The following is a 19880-nucleotide window of genomic DNA, read 5'->3' as shown; positions in this document are numbered from 1 at the left end:
ATTTTTAAAAGGGCCAAACTGAAATCAATGGGAATGGCAGATTCTTGACACATAAGGAAAATGAAGCAGGCTTTTCTGGCATACACTTACATTTGATTTCAGAATAGATGTAGTGGTGTTAAAATCTCATATAGGGCTTTTTCATTTAATTTTCACATGAGGGTTAAATCTTGAGTTGCCACTGCCATCTATTACTATAATAGAAAACCCTGCTGCAGGTGCAATGCAGAYATTTCCAAGAATCACTGACAGCCAAAGATTTTTTTTTAACATGCCAAATTATAATGAATTACACCTCTCTCAGCTATTCTTGTTCTCTTTCCATTTGGACCTGAAACTGCATCAAACACAGACTATCTTTCAGCTATTTTGTCAATTAAGTAATTACCGGCATTGTACCTCATGTCATCATAGTCGCTGGCCTCAGAACAGAAGAGCTTTGTGGACTCAGCCCAGTCTTCAAAGGGTGTAATTGGTATGCCTTATTGACTCAAGGTACTAAAGCAATTTGTTCTCCCTGAAGATCTGGCCCAGAAGAGTGAATCATTATTTCAGCTAAAGAAGCAGACGAAGTCTTACGGTAAGAAGATCCTAACCTTTTAGATGGCTCTTTAAATTGAGAATAAACAAAGAAGATGAAAGTGATACCTATGTCTGGAACGTAATAGAAGCTCCCTGGAGGGAATGATTGTCATGAAATGTCAACAATGATGAAGAATCAACAGACACAAAGTTTACTTTAGTGGGCAAAACCCAACAAGGTACCTTCCACTGATGGGCTCTATTCAGGCCTGTGCATACCCCATTGCAGATACACACAGGAAGCCCAGTGAGCTACGTCTTTTCCTTGTGCTCAGTTGTACAGATGCGGTATAATCAAGCAGACACTACAGAAAGTTCACTTTCCAATGGCTTCCATTGACCAGATYCTCATATCTTTGTTGTCGATGCTCTAACCACGGTGGTAAAGTCTTTGCATGYGCAGAGTGACAGGGGTCAGTCTCAAGAGGAGCCGTGTTAGAGAACAGCAGCCTCTCCACTAGCAGCTGGGCTCCATGGCTGCACCTCGGATTGATGGGTTGGGAGTGGGAGCCCTCCCACTGACTGTGGACRTCTCCAACATGCTTACTTCTAAGCAAGTCACCCTCCGCTCCCTTTGCAGTCAGTAGCAAGCTGGTCATTGTAGGTAATGGAGTTAAAGGTGTGAATAATCTCACCATAAAGCAGAAACATGCTTTGATTAATTTGATTTGTACCCTCTGCTCACCAACTGAACTGATTAGTTTTCTGCCAGCTGTAATGAGTGCAGAGCCACCTAGCTTAACATCAAATGGACACTTCTTGGACACCTAGAGTGAGATCAGATGAATCCTGCATATCATATTTGGCCGGGTCAGTTTCACTAGCTGTATAGATAACATATTCCCCCCCCCCCCCCCCCGGGGGGGGGTTGGGTTTTTTTTTTTCCTTTTGCCCGGTGGGCTGGATTGTTTCCCTACATTCCCTCAAAACAAATGGCAATTCTCATGTAAGAAGTTTGGCTGACACCTGGAGAGCATAYTTATCCCTCTGTTGCTCAGGGACAGATTTCATGAGCATGGGATTCATTTGTACATTGATGTTAAATATGGCACACATACATAGATTTGGATCAGGCCATTTCCAAGTAAGCCAGACCCTGGCAGCATTCTGCATGGTGTAACTCCCAGTGAACAGAATTGTAATACTTCGCACATCTGAGGAGCTCAAATTGCTTGGCAAATATTAGTGAATTGAGCCTCATGACCTCCTTGTGAGGTAGGGAAGTATAACTCCCAATTTACAGATTGGGAAACTGAGGCGCAGCTAAATTATGCAGCTTACTTAACATCACATAACTCAATAAAAGAGCTGGGAGTAGAAACTTGGAGTTCCCTACACTGGACAACCTTCTTTAGAACAGAAATATAGCTGGGCCCCAGAAGAAACAAATGGGCTTAGCAAAAGATTTTCTACAGAATAGTATTGTAATCACACTTTTAGCAATTTCATAACCACTAGTGGAGCTCTTCAAAGTAGTTTGGGGGATTTAGATTTATATTTTGCAGTAAAGCAATACCCATGACTAATTCCAGTAGGTGGCTTTGACAATTTTTAAATTCTGCATGTAAGATCACATGAGAAACATTTAGTTTACAAAATCATTTCAGCAAGGTCATTTAATTTGACTTAGCTTTTTCCCTGCTTAGAATGTAGGATGCTCTTGGCTAATTTGGGTAGAGATTGATTTACTTACACTGGAAAATGGATTCAGATTTATTTCCATAGAGAGATATTGCTCCTGAAACTATTTTGACTTTGCTGCTCTGTTTACAAAAAGTAGCAAGGACCATCATATCTTGCCTGTTATCAATCCACCATTATTGTATTGAAGAGTATCAGATAGATATGTATCATAGAAGAAATCAGCTGTACCATTTATATAGGGTAAAGTCATGCAAACCATGCTCAAAACTAAGCTGYTTAGTTTTGGTAGCATGAAAAAAACTGCATTAGTAAATTGTATGAAATGGTGCAGAATGACTACCACTAATATCACATGCATCTTATGCAGCCATTGGTGTTTTGAACTAGTAAGCTTTGGGTGTAGAGTAAGTGAGATATACAAAGTATGCTTACATTACATGGAGAAGTCAGCCAGTGACTGCCCCCACACACACTTTTAAACTGGCTTATTTGAAGGGGTCCATATTGAATCTGAAATCCCATCCCCTGTTGAAGACAAAGGCATGGAGCCACTTGGTGTAAAAGGATCGGTGTCTGTGTCCGTTTCACCCTCTGCTAGGTAGCATTTCTCTCTCATCCATGCTGATCCCCCGTTTGGGCCAAAGGGGAAGTCGTCTCTGTCTTGGGAGATACTGAAGCCACTTGGGGAGCGCTCAAGTTCCTCGTGGTTGACAGAGAGAAGGGATAACGGAGTATCGCTGTCTCTTGTAAAGCTCCTCCTCTGCCTTGGAGACACCTTATCAGAGTAAGGGCTCTGCAGGTCTCCGTGGGAGTGGTAGGTAACCTGGGAGTCCATTAATGTAAATATAGGCAAAACTGTTGGCCTTTCTGCATACGAAGTCGAGGAAGGTGCGGCTTGCAGTTTGCCAGAGTTTTGCCCACCTATTGATAAAGGTTGTGAATGAGTCGTATGACCATGTGCTGAGAAACCATAAGGACTGACTTTGTTGACTGGAACCTGCTGGAAGTTATGAGGATTTTCATGAGCACACTGCTCAGTRTATTTATATATTATTGTTTTTAATTCAGAATATTTGTTTTCTTCCCTCTTCTCCTTTGCAGGAGAAACAGTATCTTTCAATGGACTTATCTCAGCGACTTGTATTTGCAGCTGTTCCATATGATGCATATGCATATCAACAAGAAAATCCAGTTTCTTTCCCATGTCATTAACCTGAAAAATACCAATTTTATCATATTGTCTCAAGTCAGTTATTCAACAAAACAGTCAGCGCTTTCATAGGTGCACTGCCAAGAATGATGTGCTGTCATTGCTATCGGTCATAAAGGCACCTCCAGGGTCATCATGACTTTCCCTTGGAAGCTGGACTGCAGTGGATGCCAGTTTATCCGCTAACTGCCTCAGACTAAGAAGCCCAGTTCCTATGCACTGTGCCAAAAATTCCTGACATTGCTGGGTATATGGCAGTCCAGTATCCAAAGGGAGTCTACAACATTATGGCCAAAGTTATGATAATATACTGCGGATAGCTATTACCAAAGGACAACAGATGGAATTACCTTTGCACACTGACCTACCCTCTTAATTCTTAACAGTCCCTCCATRTCAGGGTTAAACGTTAGGACTGATTTCCTTGCTCTTTGTAGTAGCTATTTGTGCCTGAATGTTTACATCCATGAAAGGAATTGATGACAGTTAATGCTATTTGCCTCCATCTTATTTAATTATGCATTTAGAAGTGAGAGTGACTTGACTTGTTGGACAACAGTTTGGGATGCATAAAGAGGGCTCAAAAATACGTGAGGAGGCAATACTTTTGAGTGCTAGACCCTGCAAAAGACAGTGATGTGCTCACCGTAAAACACCAGATATGATAAGCATGAGTTTAAGGAAGTGAAAAAATCACATGTAAACATCACGTTTAGGGTCTTCCTACCACAAAGGATATTACTTCAACAGGTTTCAAAAAGCACACTTCCCAGTTAATTATYACTCTCATGGAAAACTAATGATACGCTTTTTATGATCATTAATATGTCCATGTGCTTCTTGATCACTTAAGAGTACCAATCTGCTTGGGTCAAGCAAAGAATCACACTGAATTTATGTCAGCTTTACCTTTTATACTGTTTTGGTGCTGGCTGATGGAGCCTTGCTGTTTCTGGTTCAGCATAAAGTTAGATGCATGGATAGACAATATTTGACTCAGTTTAAAACTGATGGTAGAAAGTAAACTACTGTTTTTTGAACCAAATTCAAGTGAGTTTACACCAGAGCAGAACCTGTCATGTGGTTACAATGTTTTGGATTTGGTGTAGGGATCCATAAAGTCAGGTTTCTGTACACTCACATAAATGCCTCAGTTTCTTTATCAGGAAATTACATACCTGTCGTTCAACTTTAACAAATTTGCCCATCATACTTTGGTCTTCAGTGTCTGCTGCAGATGCTTTGGCTACATACGGATCATTTCTATAAAGAATTAAAAACTCTATTAGTGTCCCCATTTTCCTTGTATTATGACTAGTAATATATATATAGAAAACCAGAAGTAACACCTTGGCGTGATATTAATATAGCACACTGAAGCCTCTTCTAAGACAAGATTGGACTTAGTTATTTACCATACGAACAGGATAAACAGAAAGACACTTTATGTCATTCAAAAAAAAAAAAAACTAAAAAAATTGTTGATTTTTAATTTAAAATTATTTTGTATTCAAAATTAATGTAAAGCAACTAACACAAAGCAAGAGCAAACAAAAAGATCAGAATGAAAGTGAAATTAATCTCAGACATGGTGGAATAATTTCAGGCTTGTGAAAAATTTTGAGACAGTCCAAACAGTGGGACTACAGATGGACATGTGTTTTGAAATTTAATTCCTTCAAACTAGTGTCTTTCAAATTAGTGTCTTAACACTATGTGCAGAGGCTAGAAAACCAGTTTCTTAGAATATGTTCCTAACATGACATAGAACAAATATACCCCAAACCTTTTGTTTTGACAGGTCCAATTCATCTCCTCTCTTTCTGACAGAATGAAAAATTCATAGCTGAGGATATATCTTACTAAAGCAGAAACTGTAACTAAAATACTTCACGTTTTGTACATTGGGTTATCACTAACATGGGTTTATGCAAATTTTGCAATCTGCTTCTTTTCCCAAATGATCATTGCCTCTTCCATATATGTAGAGCTCTGTTTCCATATTTACATRCTTTGAGATTTTTCACTGGGTAGGATAAACCAAATAGAACCCACTTAACATTTTTTCTGCAAGGTTAGATTTGTTCTGAGCAACATTAACAACTTTGGGGTCAGATTGCTGATTGTTTTGTACCTGTGATTCTTTAGAGGTATTTATCAGGAGACTGTTTGTTGCAAGTAAGAGAAAAAAATGTGATTTACTATCGAAGTCTCGCTATTMGGAATGCAGCAATAACATGCCGTCATTTTCACACCCAGAAACCTGTCATTGCAACTTATTTTCAGTAATTCTCACCAATCATTGATTTAAAAGCAATATCATTAAAACTAGGTGCTTGCCATTTTGAGGGGGCTATAATGAAACATCTTTTTCAGTTCAGGAGATAACTGGTTTACCTTCCTACTGTTGGTGATTTATATTTTCAGTAGCTGAATGTTCAGGAATTCAGCATATCAGCAATCAAATGTACATCTTTCTCATATAATCAGATTTGCACACCATAGAGAAGCTGAGCTAGACAGTTAAGACAAAATTATGTTTAAATTTCCATCATAGATTATTCTTAGGGAAGCTAGCGTCATTCTGGTTCAACATTTGCACATATGTAACTTGTAGAAACATATCCTTTCAGCTGATAACATTACTATAACAGTGTGCTGGCTGGATGAATGAAGTACTTGTTCTGGAGTATGAATGAGCATTTTATTTTTGCTTTGGTCTGTGCAAAATACTAAGCAGAATAATTTCACCTGGGAGACTGTTGTGAAGGGTAAGAAAAAGCTCCTCCCTTTTGGGATTTCTTATGCTTGGGAGTAGATGGAGGTCCAGGTGTAAAAATCATATCTACTCTGAAAAAAAGAAAAGTGTAGAACATGATGCAAGTGCTTAAGATCATCTCTAAATGCTAACACAGAACAGAAACTGTTACTYGTCTCTGCAGCAAACAATAGCAAAAATTCAAAAAGCAAGAATGTTTAGGTTTTGGTAAGATACTGAGGGTCATGACGTGTTTGTTCTGGTCGAGGTCCACCATCAGTACATTGGATGATTATGGTAATCTAAGCAGCCCCCTGTTTTCTAACTTGGTCATTTGAAACACAAGACTATTTCCTGCGAAGGAACTTAAATTAGTGGAATGATTGTCTAAAGATCTCTAACAACAGCTATTCCTAACAATGTCAGGAGGGACCCATCAGATTTTGTGCTGAATAATGATGATCAGGATTTGGCCCAAGGCTGCAATTCCAGATACTCTTTTTAATAATCCAGTGACTTTCTAGCAGTTATCGTACTTAATTATCACTAATTTTTTTGTTATTAATTATTCTCTTGTTTTAAAAAATATAAGTGCACATGAAGTTTCACAGGGAATCCTGCCTGACTTTTTTTTATTTGGAACAAAAACTGTAAATAATGTTTGGGAGGCTGTAGAGTGTTTAATTAAGTATATTTAACTCTTTTACTAAATCCCTGTCTTCTTTCATTTGGCATCTCCACCTGCTCAGCTGCAAGCAAACCTCTGTTCATTCAGCCCACACACCATACTGGCCAGATATCAGCCAGCTCTAGTCCACAAAATGGATAGTTGTATTAGGAGACCATCCATGCAGATGCATTGCATGGCTTCATATTGTCCCATGGACTTTTGAAAATGGAGTTTAAAAAAGTTCAAGGCAAGACTCACAAAGCTACTTAGACACTTTCTAGGCACCCAAGCACTGCTGGGCAATCAGACAACATCTCTTCTAACTCCTTTGGCATCCCATTATCCTTAGGCACAATGAGTAGGACTTACCTCCCTAATTTTGTCTGATTATAGTCAATGGAGAGCTAGTCAACACAGTGAAGAGTGTTTGGGGGAAACTAGGGGAGTTTCATCTAACCAAATAAAGGCACTTGCTTTAAGATGGGGTGAATTGCACCATAAATGCCATTAATTATGCTTATTAGGGCTCCATTAATTATAAGAGGAACTGACCGTGTCTTGCTCAGATGTAGAAACCTACATTGTAGACATCCACATTTACATATTAGGTTAATTTATTCAGCCAAATCCCTGCTGGTACTATGTCTTTGCTTCAAAAATGTGTAAAAACACCTTTCCTGTATGTGAGCAAAATGCTGTTGAAGCATTGTGGTTCATCCACTGGTGATGAATCTCAATGCCCCGGTGCTGCAGCGGTGCACCGAGCAGCACAGGTCCGAGGCTGTGCTGGGACTCTTGCCCTGACTCATGCAGGATACACCTTTACCATACAAAGCACTGCCATAAATAAAGTTCGAGACAGACCTAATCAGGCCGGGCACCTTCGCTGCTTCCACAAATCAAGCGAGTATCTGGGTGGCGCTATGCCGCCCAAAATCACACAGTGGCTCAGTCTAAGGTAGAGGAAGGGTTGCCCAAGGGAACCATGTTGCATAATGTGGACACGACCCCAGACACAGGTTTCTAACATCAGGAGCCCTCCTCAACTTCCCAAGCTCAGAAAACATTACTGCATCAAAACCTAAACTCATGTGATGCAGAGGTCAGTTTATACAATAACAGTGTTTTGCGATATAAAGCCTATGAATAGAAAAGTGATATTAAATAAAGAGGCCAGCTTTTCTAGAGCAAAAATGGTGAGGCTGGAACAGAACTTGCTGCACACTTGAAACAGAGATAGTCCAGCATATGGAAAAGCACTTTGAAATAAGAAACTATGAAGTCCAAAGGAAGGAGCTGAGCAGCCTTGCAAAACTGAAGTAAGTCTGGTCCRAATATGCAACAAGAGTTGCACTCACTCAGCCTGTTCTTGGCAGAAATCGAGGGCACATCTGTGTGGTATTTTGCAGATCAGAGTGACTGGGAGGGTCAGGAAATTTGGATAATGCTGTGCTGAGATTGAGCTAAGSTAGTTACACAAATGCAGAAGCTCAYGCACATGCCTGCTAACCCAGGGGGACTTGCTAGCTCAAGCTAGCTCAGGATGTGAGCAGCAAAAGTTTCATTTTGCCTGCAGGGTAGACATGCCTCCAAAGCATGCCAGGATGAACTTCGTCTTTGAGGAAACCATTGGGTGGGCAGATTAAACCTGAGGAGTCACAAAGTCTTGAAATTCCCCCCCTTTTTTTTTTTTCATATAGATCCTTTGGCACCTGGGCAAAGGGGTTGTAAAACYTTTATTCTGAAGTGGTGGCAATTATTATCCTTTTCGTTCCCTTTTGCACTTGTATCATGTGATTCACCAGGGCACAGGTCAGCACAGAATCCAGCCCAAAAAACAGCTCCATGTAATGAAACCGTTGCTTTTATTTATCATCTGTAGAAAGGGGGAGGGAAGGGGGYGACTTGACCATAATCAAATAATGAGTCAATGGCCAGGAAAATTCCCAGTATTTCTGATTCCCATTTCCTTGCTCTAATCATGAGCCAGCACTCTCTTCCTCCGCAGTTACCCCAGCTCGCRGCTTGCTTACCTTCCTTCTTTGGGAAAAATGCTTTCTGATGAGCAAGCTATGCTGTGCAAAGACATAGCTTCTGAGTGGTCTTATATGTAAAGACAACAGCTGCACTATTCTGTTGCCAAAACAGCTATATATTTTCCCCGTTTCCCAGAGGGCTCTTACCTTGCCTGAAGGTATTTTATTCTGGACAGCATATCAAGATGCCCTGCTGAGTATTGCTCTATCACATCCTTTACATCATAAGGCCTCAACGTCTCCTTGAATTTTTTTTTATAGAGACGAAACTGTAGTATTCTGCACAATAAAGAGAATAATTTCTAACTCCTTTTATCAGTTCCATAGYGATAGTTTGCAACTTTATAGAACAATTGAAAAATGTTCTGGATTTTTGGAAATTGAATATGTTWTCTCAGTACAAGGTAACAAATTATAAGCAGTGAATCTGTAATGTCATACCATTTTTTTAAACACATAATATTTGTTTTTTTCATAAYTGATAGGCTATTTTTTCTTCAAAAATTATATGCACATTACATCGCTTTCTCAGCACTATTATCATAACTGGAAGTGATTCAAAGCTACAAATTCAGAYGTGAGATTTGATTTTGAACAACACAAATTACTGGAGATTTTAGAGCTGAAGGTATGGTTCAGCCTACTATAAAATTAATTTATAGTGTATATAATGCCAAACTATTTCAGCTTGGTTTTCGTTTTGCACCAGGGGAAAGTTYTGAATAGCAAATGTTAATTACTTAGCAATGCAGAAGTTAATAAATCAACAGTTCAAATCATGGGGGCAAAGAAAAGTGTCCTTGAGAAAAAAAGCAAAATAGCTTTATTAATAGGTCCTAATAACTAATAATAGAGTTCTCATAATAAGGTTCAGTGCAGGGGAGAGCACTTGAAAACTGTTTTGCTTCCTCTTTGCATCCTTTTCTTTTTAAGTATTAGGTCACATGGTTGTACGTTGGTGGGTGAACCAAATAGACAATAAGTGTATGTAAAGAATGAGAAGCATTTTATTCTTTTGTTTGTGTCTTAGGCTTGGGATTTGCAGATGTGCTTCATTTTCTTATTGTTTGAGTTGTTCAATTGCTGTGGACTGTTAAAGTTCTGACCTGTTTTTTTCATGTTATAAGTTGTTGGTTTTTTACCTTTTAAAATATACAGACACATTCATTTAGCAAACATAATTCCTGTATGTTTTTAAAAGGTTTTCTGCTATTTTACTCTGTTGCTCATAAGGCTTTCAGTGTTCAAGAATTCAAAATTTTACTTATGCCAATTCTTGGTGAACTATGTGTGATAACAATAGAACCGTACTAAAAAAAATACAAAGGAAAAAGAATCACACTGTTAACAATTTCAGTTCAAATGACTCCTTGATCACGACCCTGAAAACTCATTAAGAGGTTTCATCTGAAGGAATTACTTCACATTAGCATTCAGTGTCTGGGTAAACTATACAAGAAAAAAAATAGCTTGCCTCATGATTGAATTTACAGGGAAATTACATAAATCAATTTGATTTGCACAGGATGTGGGAGAGGACGTTTTGCAAAAATAATAACGGCCTGTCTTACGGAGGTGGGGCTGGAAAATGGGACAGATGTAGATTCTGTGTCGGAAACCAAGCGGGTGTTGGGAAGAGAGGAAGGCGAGATTTACGGAGAGAGCAGGGAGGAAGAAAGCATTGGTGGGTAACAGGAGCAAAGCCTCTGGGACATAGCTTTTAGCATGCTTGAGAAAACTTGGAAGTGTTMATAACTGGTTCTCCTGAACCCAGCTGGACAAAAACCAGGAGAAAGCCATTCTAACTTTTATTTTATTTTATTTGTAAATATCACTCAGACAACTCGGTCTTGGATGATTGATCAAAAGGATGAAATGAAAAGAAACAAACATCATACTTGTGCAGTATATTATTATGTATTATCCAGTACCTTATGCAATAAGGTACTGGATCAATCCAGTCCCCAGTTATGCGTCCATAAACTGTAAGCTCTACTGAGGGCAAAATGGGCTTACAGATAATTGCATGTTGTGAATAAAGACTATCTACACAGCGTTTTCCTTTCTCAGCCATTGCCCAGTTAGTACGAGGCAAGTTTATTATGCTGGAGGATAAAAGACTGAACCTTCCACATTTTCGGTTTTAAACCACAAAGTAACTTGTTGGTATGATAGAGCAGCCATTAACAAAAAAAGCTCAAAAGGCATTTTCAAAAAGCATTGCTCTAATTCAGATCCTGAAAAGTTATATTCTCTGGTAATACAAGGCTTAATCTGTGATACCAGGAATTAAAAATGTTATTATAGACAGAAGCAACCCACTCCTAAATGGGGAGGAGGGCAGGTTGCCCGAGAACCCTTGCAGGGACTGGGAACATATGCATCAGTAGCCAGAGATAATGGGGCATCCGTCCATACGCCTGTAACTGATTTAAGGACATTTCCAAGTTAGTCAGGGTACAGAATTAACTTCCCTGAAGCTTTTACAAGATAAAGAAGATACCGCTCTATAAAGTCTGGTACATTCCAGATTWGTGATCTTTCACCTTGAAGACAGTAACTCCATAGCAAAAAATTAACAACTGCCAGCTTTAAGAACAATTGCAATGAAATCAGAATATTTTCTAGTGGGGGTAATTTTTATGGGAAGAGCGAAGAGAGTTCTGAGTGGATGAATAACAGTGTCAGTAAACAAATTTCATATGCTTGACATACTAAGTGCATTACCAAGCTTTACTAGGATTTTTTTAACCCAAGGGAATATCTCTTGTGATACCAAACTAGAGGTGACACATGTCACAGGCTGAAGACTGCCAAAATGGAGATCTCAGCATCTATTAAAATGTGAAAGCTGAAAAAATATATTGCACGCTCATACAATTGTAAATAAAGAAGATTTGAGTCAGCTGAAAGTTTACTGCTAAGTGAAAATTCCAGCCTTACATAAATGCTACAGTCAGTGAGCTGGGCAAGATACTATATGTATAGCATATTTTAATGATAAACTGTATACAATATTATTTTATAATGAATATGTTTACATACTCTCTTGCACAAATGGCATTATCAGTGTTACTGATAGACATTTTCCTTTCTGTATATTTTGTGAAAGAACTTTAAACAAGGTATATCTGGTGCTTTTCAATATATCTATAACAATCTAACCTATTGTATTTACAAAAAAAATCAATAGCGACAATAAATTGTATAAAATCTTGTTGATGTGATTTCCTGAAACACCAGCTTTCAAAGACAAAGCAAACATAGAGGAATGCCAAAGATATTTACCTGACAGCTCGGATGGCTGTCTTGAACGTGGGGATCATATCTTCCATTAGAAACTCATTGCTGTCACCTCTRTCTTCTGCCATGGGTTCCCCTGTTCCTGCATCTGCAAAGTAGGCCAAAAGAAGCGTGAACATCTGACCACACGATCGGCAGAGGGAGCTCTGGTTTACTAAAGCACTACGTAAAGTAAATGTAATTTAGAAAAGGAATATCTGTAGCAGGTTCCTCTTACTCTAGTCAACTCTTGAAAGGGGCATTCAAAATTCTGCCAGGACAGGTGTGAGACACTTATTATTTGAGGGATCTCCTCTCAAATTCCAGGCATTTTTGAAACACTGGGAGCTTTCCTTCTTTTCAAATGTATTTAGAAGTTCCCATTTTTAGGAGCTTTTACAGAGAAATCTTTACCAAAATTGTTTTACGTAAGGCTAAAACAGGCCGAGTTGTCCTCCCACACACCGCTCTGAGCTCACGTAACTCCACGGGTGAGGATAACCAAGCCCCCTGTGTGGACACCCAAACTGTGTCCATGGTAGTACACCCAGCACACCTGAGGCTGTTCTTTGGCATGGAGGTCAACTGGCACAATCAAGGAGAAACTGCTATTTAGACACCATTAGACAAGAACACGAAATTGGGTGTCTGGGGACACTGAGAAGAAAAATGCCCGGTGACGTTGCATGGATGCTCATGGAGCAGCAGTCTCCGGGAGAATGGGAGGGAAATCAGCTGGGGAAGCAAATAAGTTCAAATAAGTTGATTCCATCACTGGCTATATACCAAATTGATTGCTGGGTTTTGGAAGGCCATTGCCTTATTTCAAGCATTGTTTTGCCTGGAATCCAGCATTCATTTTCTGGAACCTTCCCAAATGTGCCATGTAAAACCAGAAACTAGCCATTCTCAGCCCAGAAAGTCGCAAACCTTCCACAGAAGACGTAGAGGAACAAAGTAAAATGGGGAGAAAAGGGGATGGATAGAAAGAAATCAACACAGATGGGCTACCTTCTGAGCTTTGCCAAAAAGCGTACGCTTTCATTCGGAATGCAGTGCGAAAACGCTCCTTATTATTCAAGCCAACATTCTTAGGCTCTTTTGAAGGACTTTCTTCAATGGCATCTACATTCAGAGGGGTAAATAGCTTTCCTTTAGTATTGGTACCACGAACCCGATCCAAGAGACCCAGCTTTTGGCTACAAAATAAGCAAAAGTAATCATTTTCCTTCTTTGTACGCTTTTAACTTGCTTTCATGATGCTTTAAGTATATAAGAGGCTAAATAAATGTTTTGTACACAAGGACACTGCTGGGGCTACCATAATACATCAAAGTCTTTGTAAGCACTAAGCTTCACAGATGAGTAACTACTTTTTATGAGCATTTTTGTATCAACATTGAAAATGATACCAGAGGGTCTTGCTATCCTCCCTACATAACACATCAGTGCTTCTGCTCCTGTAGCATTTCAGAAGCATTAGATTTATCATTAAGAAGAGAAACACCACTATTTAGGCAGTTATATTGTCTAATGATAAAGATGCTTGRCCTTTTCAGTTCTGTGCTTTATTTAACTATCGGGTCCATGGCAGGCTATTAAATGAATAACTCATGTGCACAGCCAGGAGCAAAAGCAACTCAGATGTGCTGTGGACCAAATAAATTATAAGCAAAACACTGGAAAGACATTGCCAAGCAATTATTTGGTAGATGGTAGAACAGGCCACCCAGTTCTCTCCACCATTCAATTTCATACATCTCTCACTATGCTAGAAATTGAGGTGAACCTTGCAAATTGTGATATAGTGATGTATTTTGTTCCTCTGCTGATTCCTTGCACTGTCCTCTTACAGATTTAGTGACCAAAGACAATTTGCCCTTCACTGGCAAGGCATAGAAGAATTGTATCTACCTGCCTGTATCTACCTACCTGTATTTTACTAGCATCAGCAACCCTTCTTACAGCTTGATGACCATAACAGTCTTAAAGGCAATTACTAATACCACTGAAAACAGCAGCACAAAAACTATTTGCTAATGAGTGCATCAGCTTAAATATGCTCTGAAGACTTTTTAGGTGAGAGATGATATAAGTATCTGATTTGTTTGTTCATTTTACTACTTTACTACTTGTTTACTGCACATTTTTAAAAAATGTGGGGCTAAGGCATGGGAAGAAAGTCTGCCTTTTAACCTAGTCCTAGAAATTACAGTGTGGGAAAGTTCTGGGTGGAGGTAAATTGTGCACAAACAGTCTAGAGAAGCTTCTGAGGGTGAGAGTGGGGCAAGCAGGTTCTGGGGAGAGAGAAGAAACCAACACAGCTGGCAGATTTCTGAGCAGCACAGGAGATCTGCTGCAGGAGCAAACTTCAGCAGTGACCAGAAGAAGGAGTTTTCACCAGTATCTGCAGTTATCTGTGCAGTTTGTTCAGCTGAAGCCACTGAACTTGTTGTTGGGGAAAAGCAAAGATGGAGACCTTATGGAGGCCTTGCTAGTGAAGGGTCTAGCTCACAGAACTACCTGTTCTTTATTGAAGGAGTTGTCTTGGTCAGGTGGATTATTTTTGTGTTCTAATGACATCTGTCTTCGGAAGGTCTCATGTTATTGGTGAACTTCCTTGAAAGAAGCAGGTATTTCTATCTCAGAGCTCTGTCTGCTACAGTCTCCCCTTGCAGTAGAAGTAGAAGATATTCCTCTTATAATGATAAAGGTGAGATGGATTTTAAGACACATATGATGACTTTGCAGCTTTCAAAAGAGAAGTGGCCCTAACAGGAATACTGCAATTTACAGCATGCAAAGTTCCTACTTGAATTAAGAATTGCAGATCACAGCTGTTGCAGGTCTTTTTTTATACAAATTACTGGGGTCCTCAACTCTCTGTACTAGCAGTTTCTGACTGATATACCTTTGGCCCAGAAGATAACGAAATATGGGCTTCCCAGTCATAAAAGACAGTGTACTAAATCTTTGTGGGGGATTTTTTTTAGGCTTTCCGAACTCTGTTGGCAGCATGACAATAACCAGATGTGGACACAGTTTCTGCAGCCTTCAGACACTTGCCCTGCCATTGTGCCTATGAAGTGCATATGTGTATGCATATGTGAAAGTGGCACCTAAGAAGGGCTTGTATGAATGTGGAGATGCATGGCTAAAGAGGTTTTCAAATGCTGATATATCAGCATTGCCAGGACTGAAGTTGGTGATGTGAGGATCAAACAAACATGTATACGAGTGAARAATTAAATAACCTAAGTGAGTGGTATTAAAATTACCCAAACTTTGCCCTAATGTAGTTTCCTGAAGAATTAATGGCACGAGGGGAAGATACACACACTGCAGACAAGTGTGCATAGCAAAAATCAGGGATTGCTTCCTTCTTGGTAGCAAAATATGAGATACTCCTTGTTGACGTCTGTGGCAAATTAGTCACCACAGAATGTGGAGGGCAGTCTCCTGCTCAATCCTTAAGCACTTGTTTAAAAATAGGTTTCCTTAGTGCCTGCTTCTGGGTTGGGGTCTTGATCTGATTGATATGCCACTGTGCTGTAAAGGCTGAACTGGTGATGCATGTAGAGTCCTGACAAATGATTTGCTTTCTAACAAGATATGGATGATCCTGTGACCTCTTTTCTGCATTGCTATCACTTCCCTAAACTTTAAGAGGTCATGTTTGAGAGCAGTGGTGCTTTTCAAGGCAAAGAATTTGTTTTAACTCCATGGTATTTCTGTGAAATTAGGTTTCTTCCAAGACTCTCATTCTATATATAGGAAAAATATATATAAAGGAGAAGAAGACAGCTAACCTGAGCAAGCTTTGAAAGGGCATGAAATAACGGTGAAGACAGCTAAAGTTAACTGAATGACTTATGTATGACTTTTTGTGGGTAAAGCAGGGAAACAAAATTCTAACATCTCACTAGTAATAAAAGCAAACTTTGAAGAAGGAATTAATTTTGATAAGGATTGCCAAGAAGAATGTGACTTCATGACAGGATTTTAATGCAAAGGAAGTCACAAAAAAATCTAGTTGAGTGACAACAGAGAGTCAGCCAAGCAATGTAAATTTCTGGGACTCCAGATGTCAAAGAGAGCGAGCTTGTGAGGTTTTCAGTGTGAAAAAAAAGACATAGAGCAATGAAGCATGCTTGCCAAGGTGACGATCTCTGTAGACCAAAGGAGACTGTAAAATAAGTTACAAGGAGGAATAAACTGAAGTAATTTTAGGATGAAAAGGTCTGTTCAGTGATAATAAAATAAAGGACATTTTCCCCTAGGTCTAAAGATTTATATATGCAACAAGCTTGTTTTGGAGATCAGCTTTTCCTGGTGGGGGAATTAACAGGTCACCAATGATAGGTGAATCTCAGATGAAAGTGGAGACTATTTTGTTTCAGGAGTGTAGCCAACACCTTCTAAGTAAGGAACTACTTTCATATATTTTAGGATTTCAAGACTGAACATCTTGGTCCAAGGGTTTCCAGAAAGACCTTGAAGGATGAGAAGAAAGCTTCTAGAAGGATGAAATCTATCAATAAAACTCAGATGGTGATTTCCTCAAAAGTGGGACGTGGCAAGTGCTCACACATAACACATTGACTTGGGGTAATCTGTTAAATCTCACAAGATTTGGTTTAGTCACAGTGTGGAGAAGTTCTAATGGGAAGAATATATTTAAGGCAGAGAGCCTGAAAGCTGAAGAAGCAGAAAAATAGTGATACAGAGGTTTCCTATTGTTTATTGAAAACAGTTTATTACTATAATGGAAGAAGATAGCTGTCATTACATACGGACTCTGACTCTTCCTCCAGAAACTTTCTGAGTCCTTCAAAGCACATATCTTAAAATGAAATTAATGTACTATATGCTGTGGGATTTTCTATCAGTGGAGACATAGTGATTCTAGGGTGTGCTAATTAGCTGACAGAAGAAAACTAACTTACGAAGATCCTGCAAGGAACCATAAGCTGGAACTAGAGTCCAGATCTCTCAAAGTTTGTCCCTTGAAATTCCTATAAGAAGTGTCTTCCTTATCAAAGGACAAGAAGACATTGCAAGGATCTATAAGAGTCAGACCAACAGGAAAAGGGATCTGTGGACAACACAGAGAATCCAAAACATTCATCTCATGATTTTTTTCAATATAGGGCCAGAAATCTCTGCTGCGTAGCTATCTCAGAAAATGAGTCATCAAGATTTCATATGGTCCAAAATCTGCTTCTTGCAGATCAAAATAGATCTAAATATTCCTCAGCATTCAGCACAAAAGGCCACTTATCTGCTGCGATGTTTCCTGTTGCATATATAGTCACACCCACTTGCTTTTTTGTTTTGTTTTGTTTTTTTGTTTGTTTTTATTGAAGGTAATTAATATTAACCAAAAGCAACCCCAAACTGTCTTTCTAGGGTAAGTTTCTCCTTCGGTAAGTGTCAGTTCAAGAAAAAATTGTTGTCCCGAGACCATTTGTTGCTCCAGGATATTAGGTTTAGAGGCTGGAATTCATCTTATCTATCTTAAGCTGTCTGAAAAGTTTAATGTCTYGTCTAAGATTGTTCTTTATGTCTAAGATTGTTCTCTAGATTCCTTTTTATAGTTGATGGGGAGTTAGCAACCTACAGAGAGCATTTCAGACCTGTTTTTGTTTGGGATGACTTGCCAGCTGGGGAAACTTGTCTTTCATTATTGACTAGAGAGAGAACTGGATTTAAAAAACAATTAAAAAAAAAAAAAAACAGGGCTCTAGCTAAGCTAAAGTAACCTGAACTGAATCCTATCTCATTAACTGAATGCTCATAATTAATCCCTAAAGTAACAGCCAGACTCATAACAGTTTGTTTATACAAGAAATATTTTGTTTAAATCCAGGCAGCCAGAGCAGTAGAACAATTAGGAAATCATTCATCAGCTTCACATGAAAAATACAACAATATACTGTATACAAAAAAAACCCCAAGCTTTTTTCCAGATAAATGGCTAGCTTTCATCAGAGAAACAATGGACTTTAGTCTCATTTCAAAGGGATTAAATCTGGCTCTGCTGGGGTTTTTGTTTTCTTTTTTGTTGTTGTTGTTAAGAGTTAGGAAACATTTGTTCTCATGACACAATGTCCTTCATTAAAACAGCATGCGCATGGCTCAGTCTCAGAGTATGAAGCATGCGCAGATCACATCATCCTTCATGAGAATGGCTAGGACAGTGGTTCCCACCCATGGCTTCATGTACTGCTGCTTGTCTTTCAGAGTCCTCCTACTGATATTAGCTGCCCTTGCTCTCCTTGGGATGGTGGTCCCTCTTCACTTGGCTTCTTTACACTCAGGAAAACATAATTCCTGATTTCCAATGCAATTCTAGAAATTACGGGGAATTAATGCATCCCAAAAATACTGAAAAGAGTGCAGAGTTGTTTCTCTGACTAGCTTGGATATATGATCACTGCTTGTCTTGCATTCCATTACACCCTCTCCCTTGTGGTGGAATAAAATTTTCCCCAAAACCTTTGCCTTTCAGATGGAGTCCTTGAAGGAGAACTCCATAACTCAGTGGGAGATACAGACCACTGCAAAGGGAGGAAGGTGGATGCAGTGCGGATAGTGTGGCACGAAGGCTTGATGCTGATTTCACAGCTGAAGAACAATTCAATTCTCAGAGTCTTGCTCCCCAACAGCAGTGGGAATTATTTTGGAACATCTGAGAGAAGAATCTGGTTGCTGGATATAGAATGAGATGAGGAGATCACTGGCCTCTGCAGCAGACATTTTACTCTTGCTCAGTATAAAGAGTGGGAACCACTGAACTAGAAAAACTGGTCCAGAGACAGTCATGCAAGGATATAATGCAGTTACATCCCATCATGCAAACCAGATACTCTCCTCTCTGTGCTTTGCCTAGTGCTGGAGTTTCATATACAATTAGTACATGTGTGAGAAGAAAAATAAAGAATTAATACTAACAGTGGAACAAACAGCCCCCTGACATGTATTTAGCACTTTCACCTTCACAAACAGTAATAATAATCAGGAAATCCTTCCATATCTTTATAATTTAGCTAATCATCAGATCTATTTCCTTTTGGTCTCAAGTAATTGGARGCAAAAGGTAGTCATGTTTACTCCAATATTTTAGTACATTAGCAGCTGTGTTTGTTTAGGTTAACTTAGCTTTGGAGAATCAAACTTTTTGAATGAGATTGTCAGAAATATTCTGCTTTGAACTGTTTGCCATGGAAATTAACACAAAGCTGATGTTATGAGGGCAGCAATGAGTCCTGCTGAATATTTAATCCTCAGTGAATACATCCAATTGATCTCAAAGAGTCCTTGCATTTTCTTGATATAAATCAGGGAGAGTTTGGCACTTCCAGAGTACTCCCAACCTTTAGCCAGCCCACCTTCCCTTTTAAGCAAATGAAATAACATGTAATTCTACAGTGGGAACTCAGACAATGTTTATCTTCAAAATCACAGAATCACAGAATGGTTGAGGTTGGAAGGGACCTCTGGAGATCACCTAGTCGAACCCCCCTGCTCAAGCAGGGTCACCTAGAGCACGTTGCACAGGATTGCATCCAGGTGGGTTTTGAATATCTCCAGAGAAGGAGACTCCACCACCTCTCTGGGCAACCTGTTCCAGTGCTCTGTCACCCTCACAGGGAAGAAGTTTTTTCTCATGTTCAGATGGAAGTGTCTGTGTTTCAG

The 19880-nt window shown here is 39.3% G+C and overlaps 1 protein-coding gene across 1 annotated transcript in view; it reads right to left on the bottom strand.

Annotated features, from left to right (window-relative positions):
• Nucleotides 1-2318: 2318 nt before the first annotated feature.
• Nucleotides 2319-19880, bottom strand: part of KCNQ3 (potassium voltage-gated channel subfamily Q member 3) — a 35879-nt gene continuing 18317 nt past the window's right edge. Inside the window, exons 10-15 of the mRNA XM_026057065.1 lie at nucleotides 13194-13381; nucleotides 12189-12291; nucleotides 9048-9179; nucleotides 6188-6286; nucleotides 4615-4699; nucleotides 2319-3439 (exon numbers count right to left, since the gene is read on the bottom strand). Coding sequence (XP_025912850.1) covers nucleotides 2702-3439; nucleotides 4615-4699; nucleotides 6188-6286; nucleotides 9048-9179; nucleotides 12189-12291; nucleotides 13194-13381 — 1345 coding nt within the window. The 3' untranslated portion in view covers nucleotides 2319-2701. The remainder of the gene's footprint in view (nucleotides 3440-4614; nucleotides 4700-6187; nucleotides 6287-9047; nucleotides 9180-12188; nucleotides 12292-13193; nucleotides 13382-19880) is intronic.

This window comes from Apteryx rowi, unplaced genomic scaffold, assembly GCF_003343035.1.
Source record: "Apteryx rowi isolate R43461 unplaced genomic scaffold, aptRow1 scaffold_136, whole genome shotgun sequence".
NCBI lineage: Eukaryota > Metazoa > Chordata > Aves > Apterygiformes > Apterygidae > Apteryx > Apteryx rowi.
The sequence above is the reverse complement of the archived record's forward strand: the minus strand, read 5'-3'. Positions and strand labels throughout refer to the sequence as shown.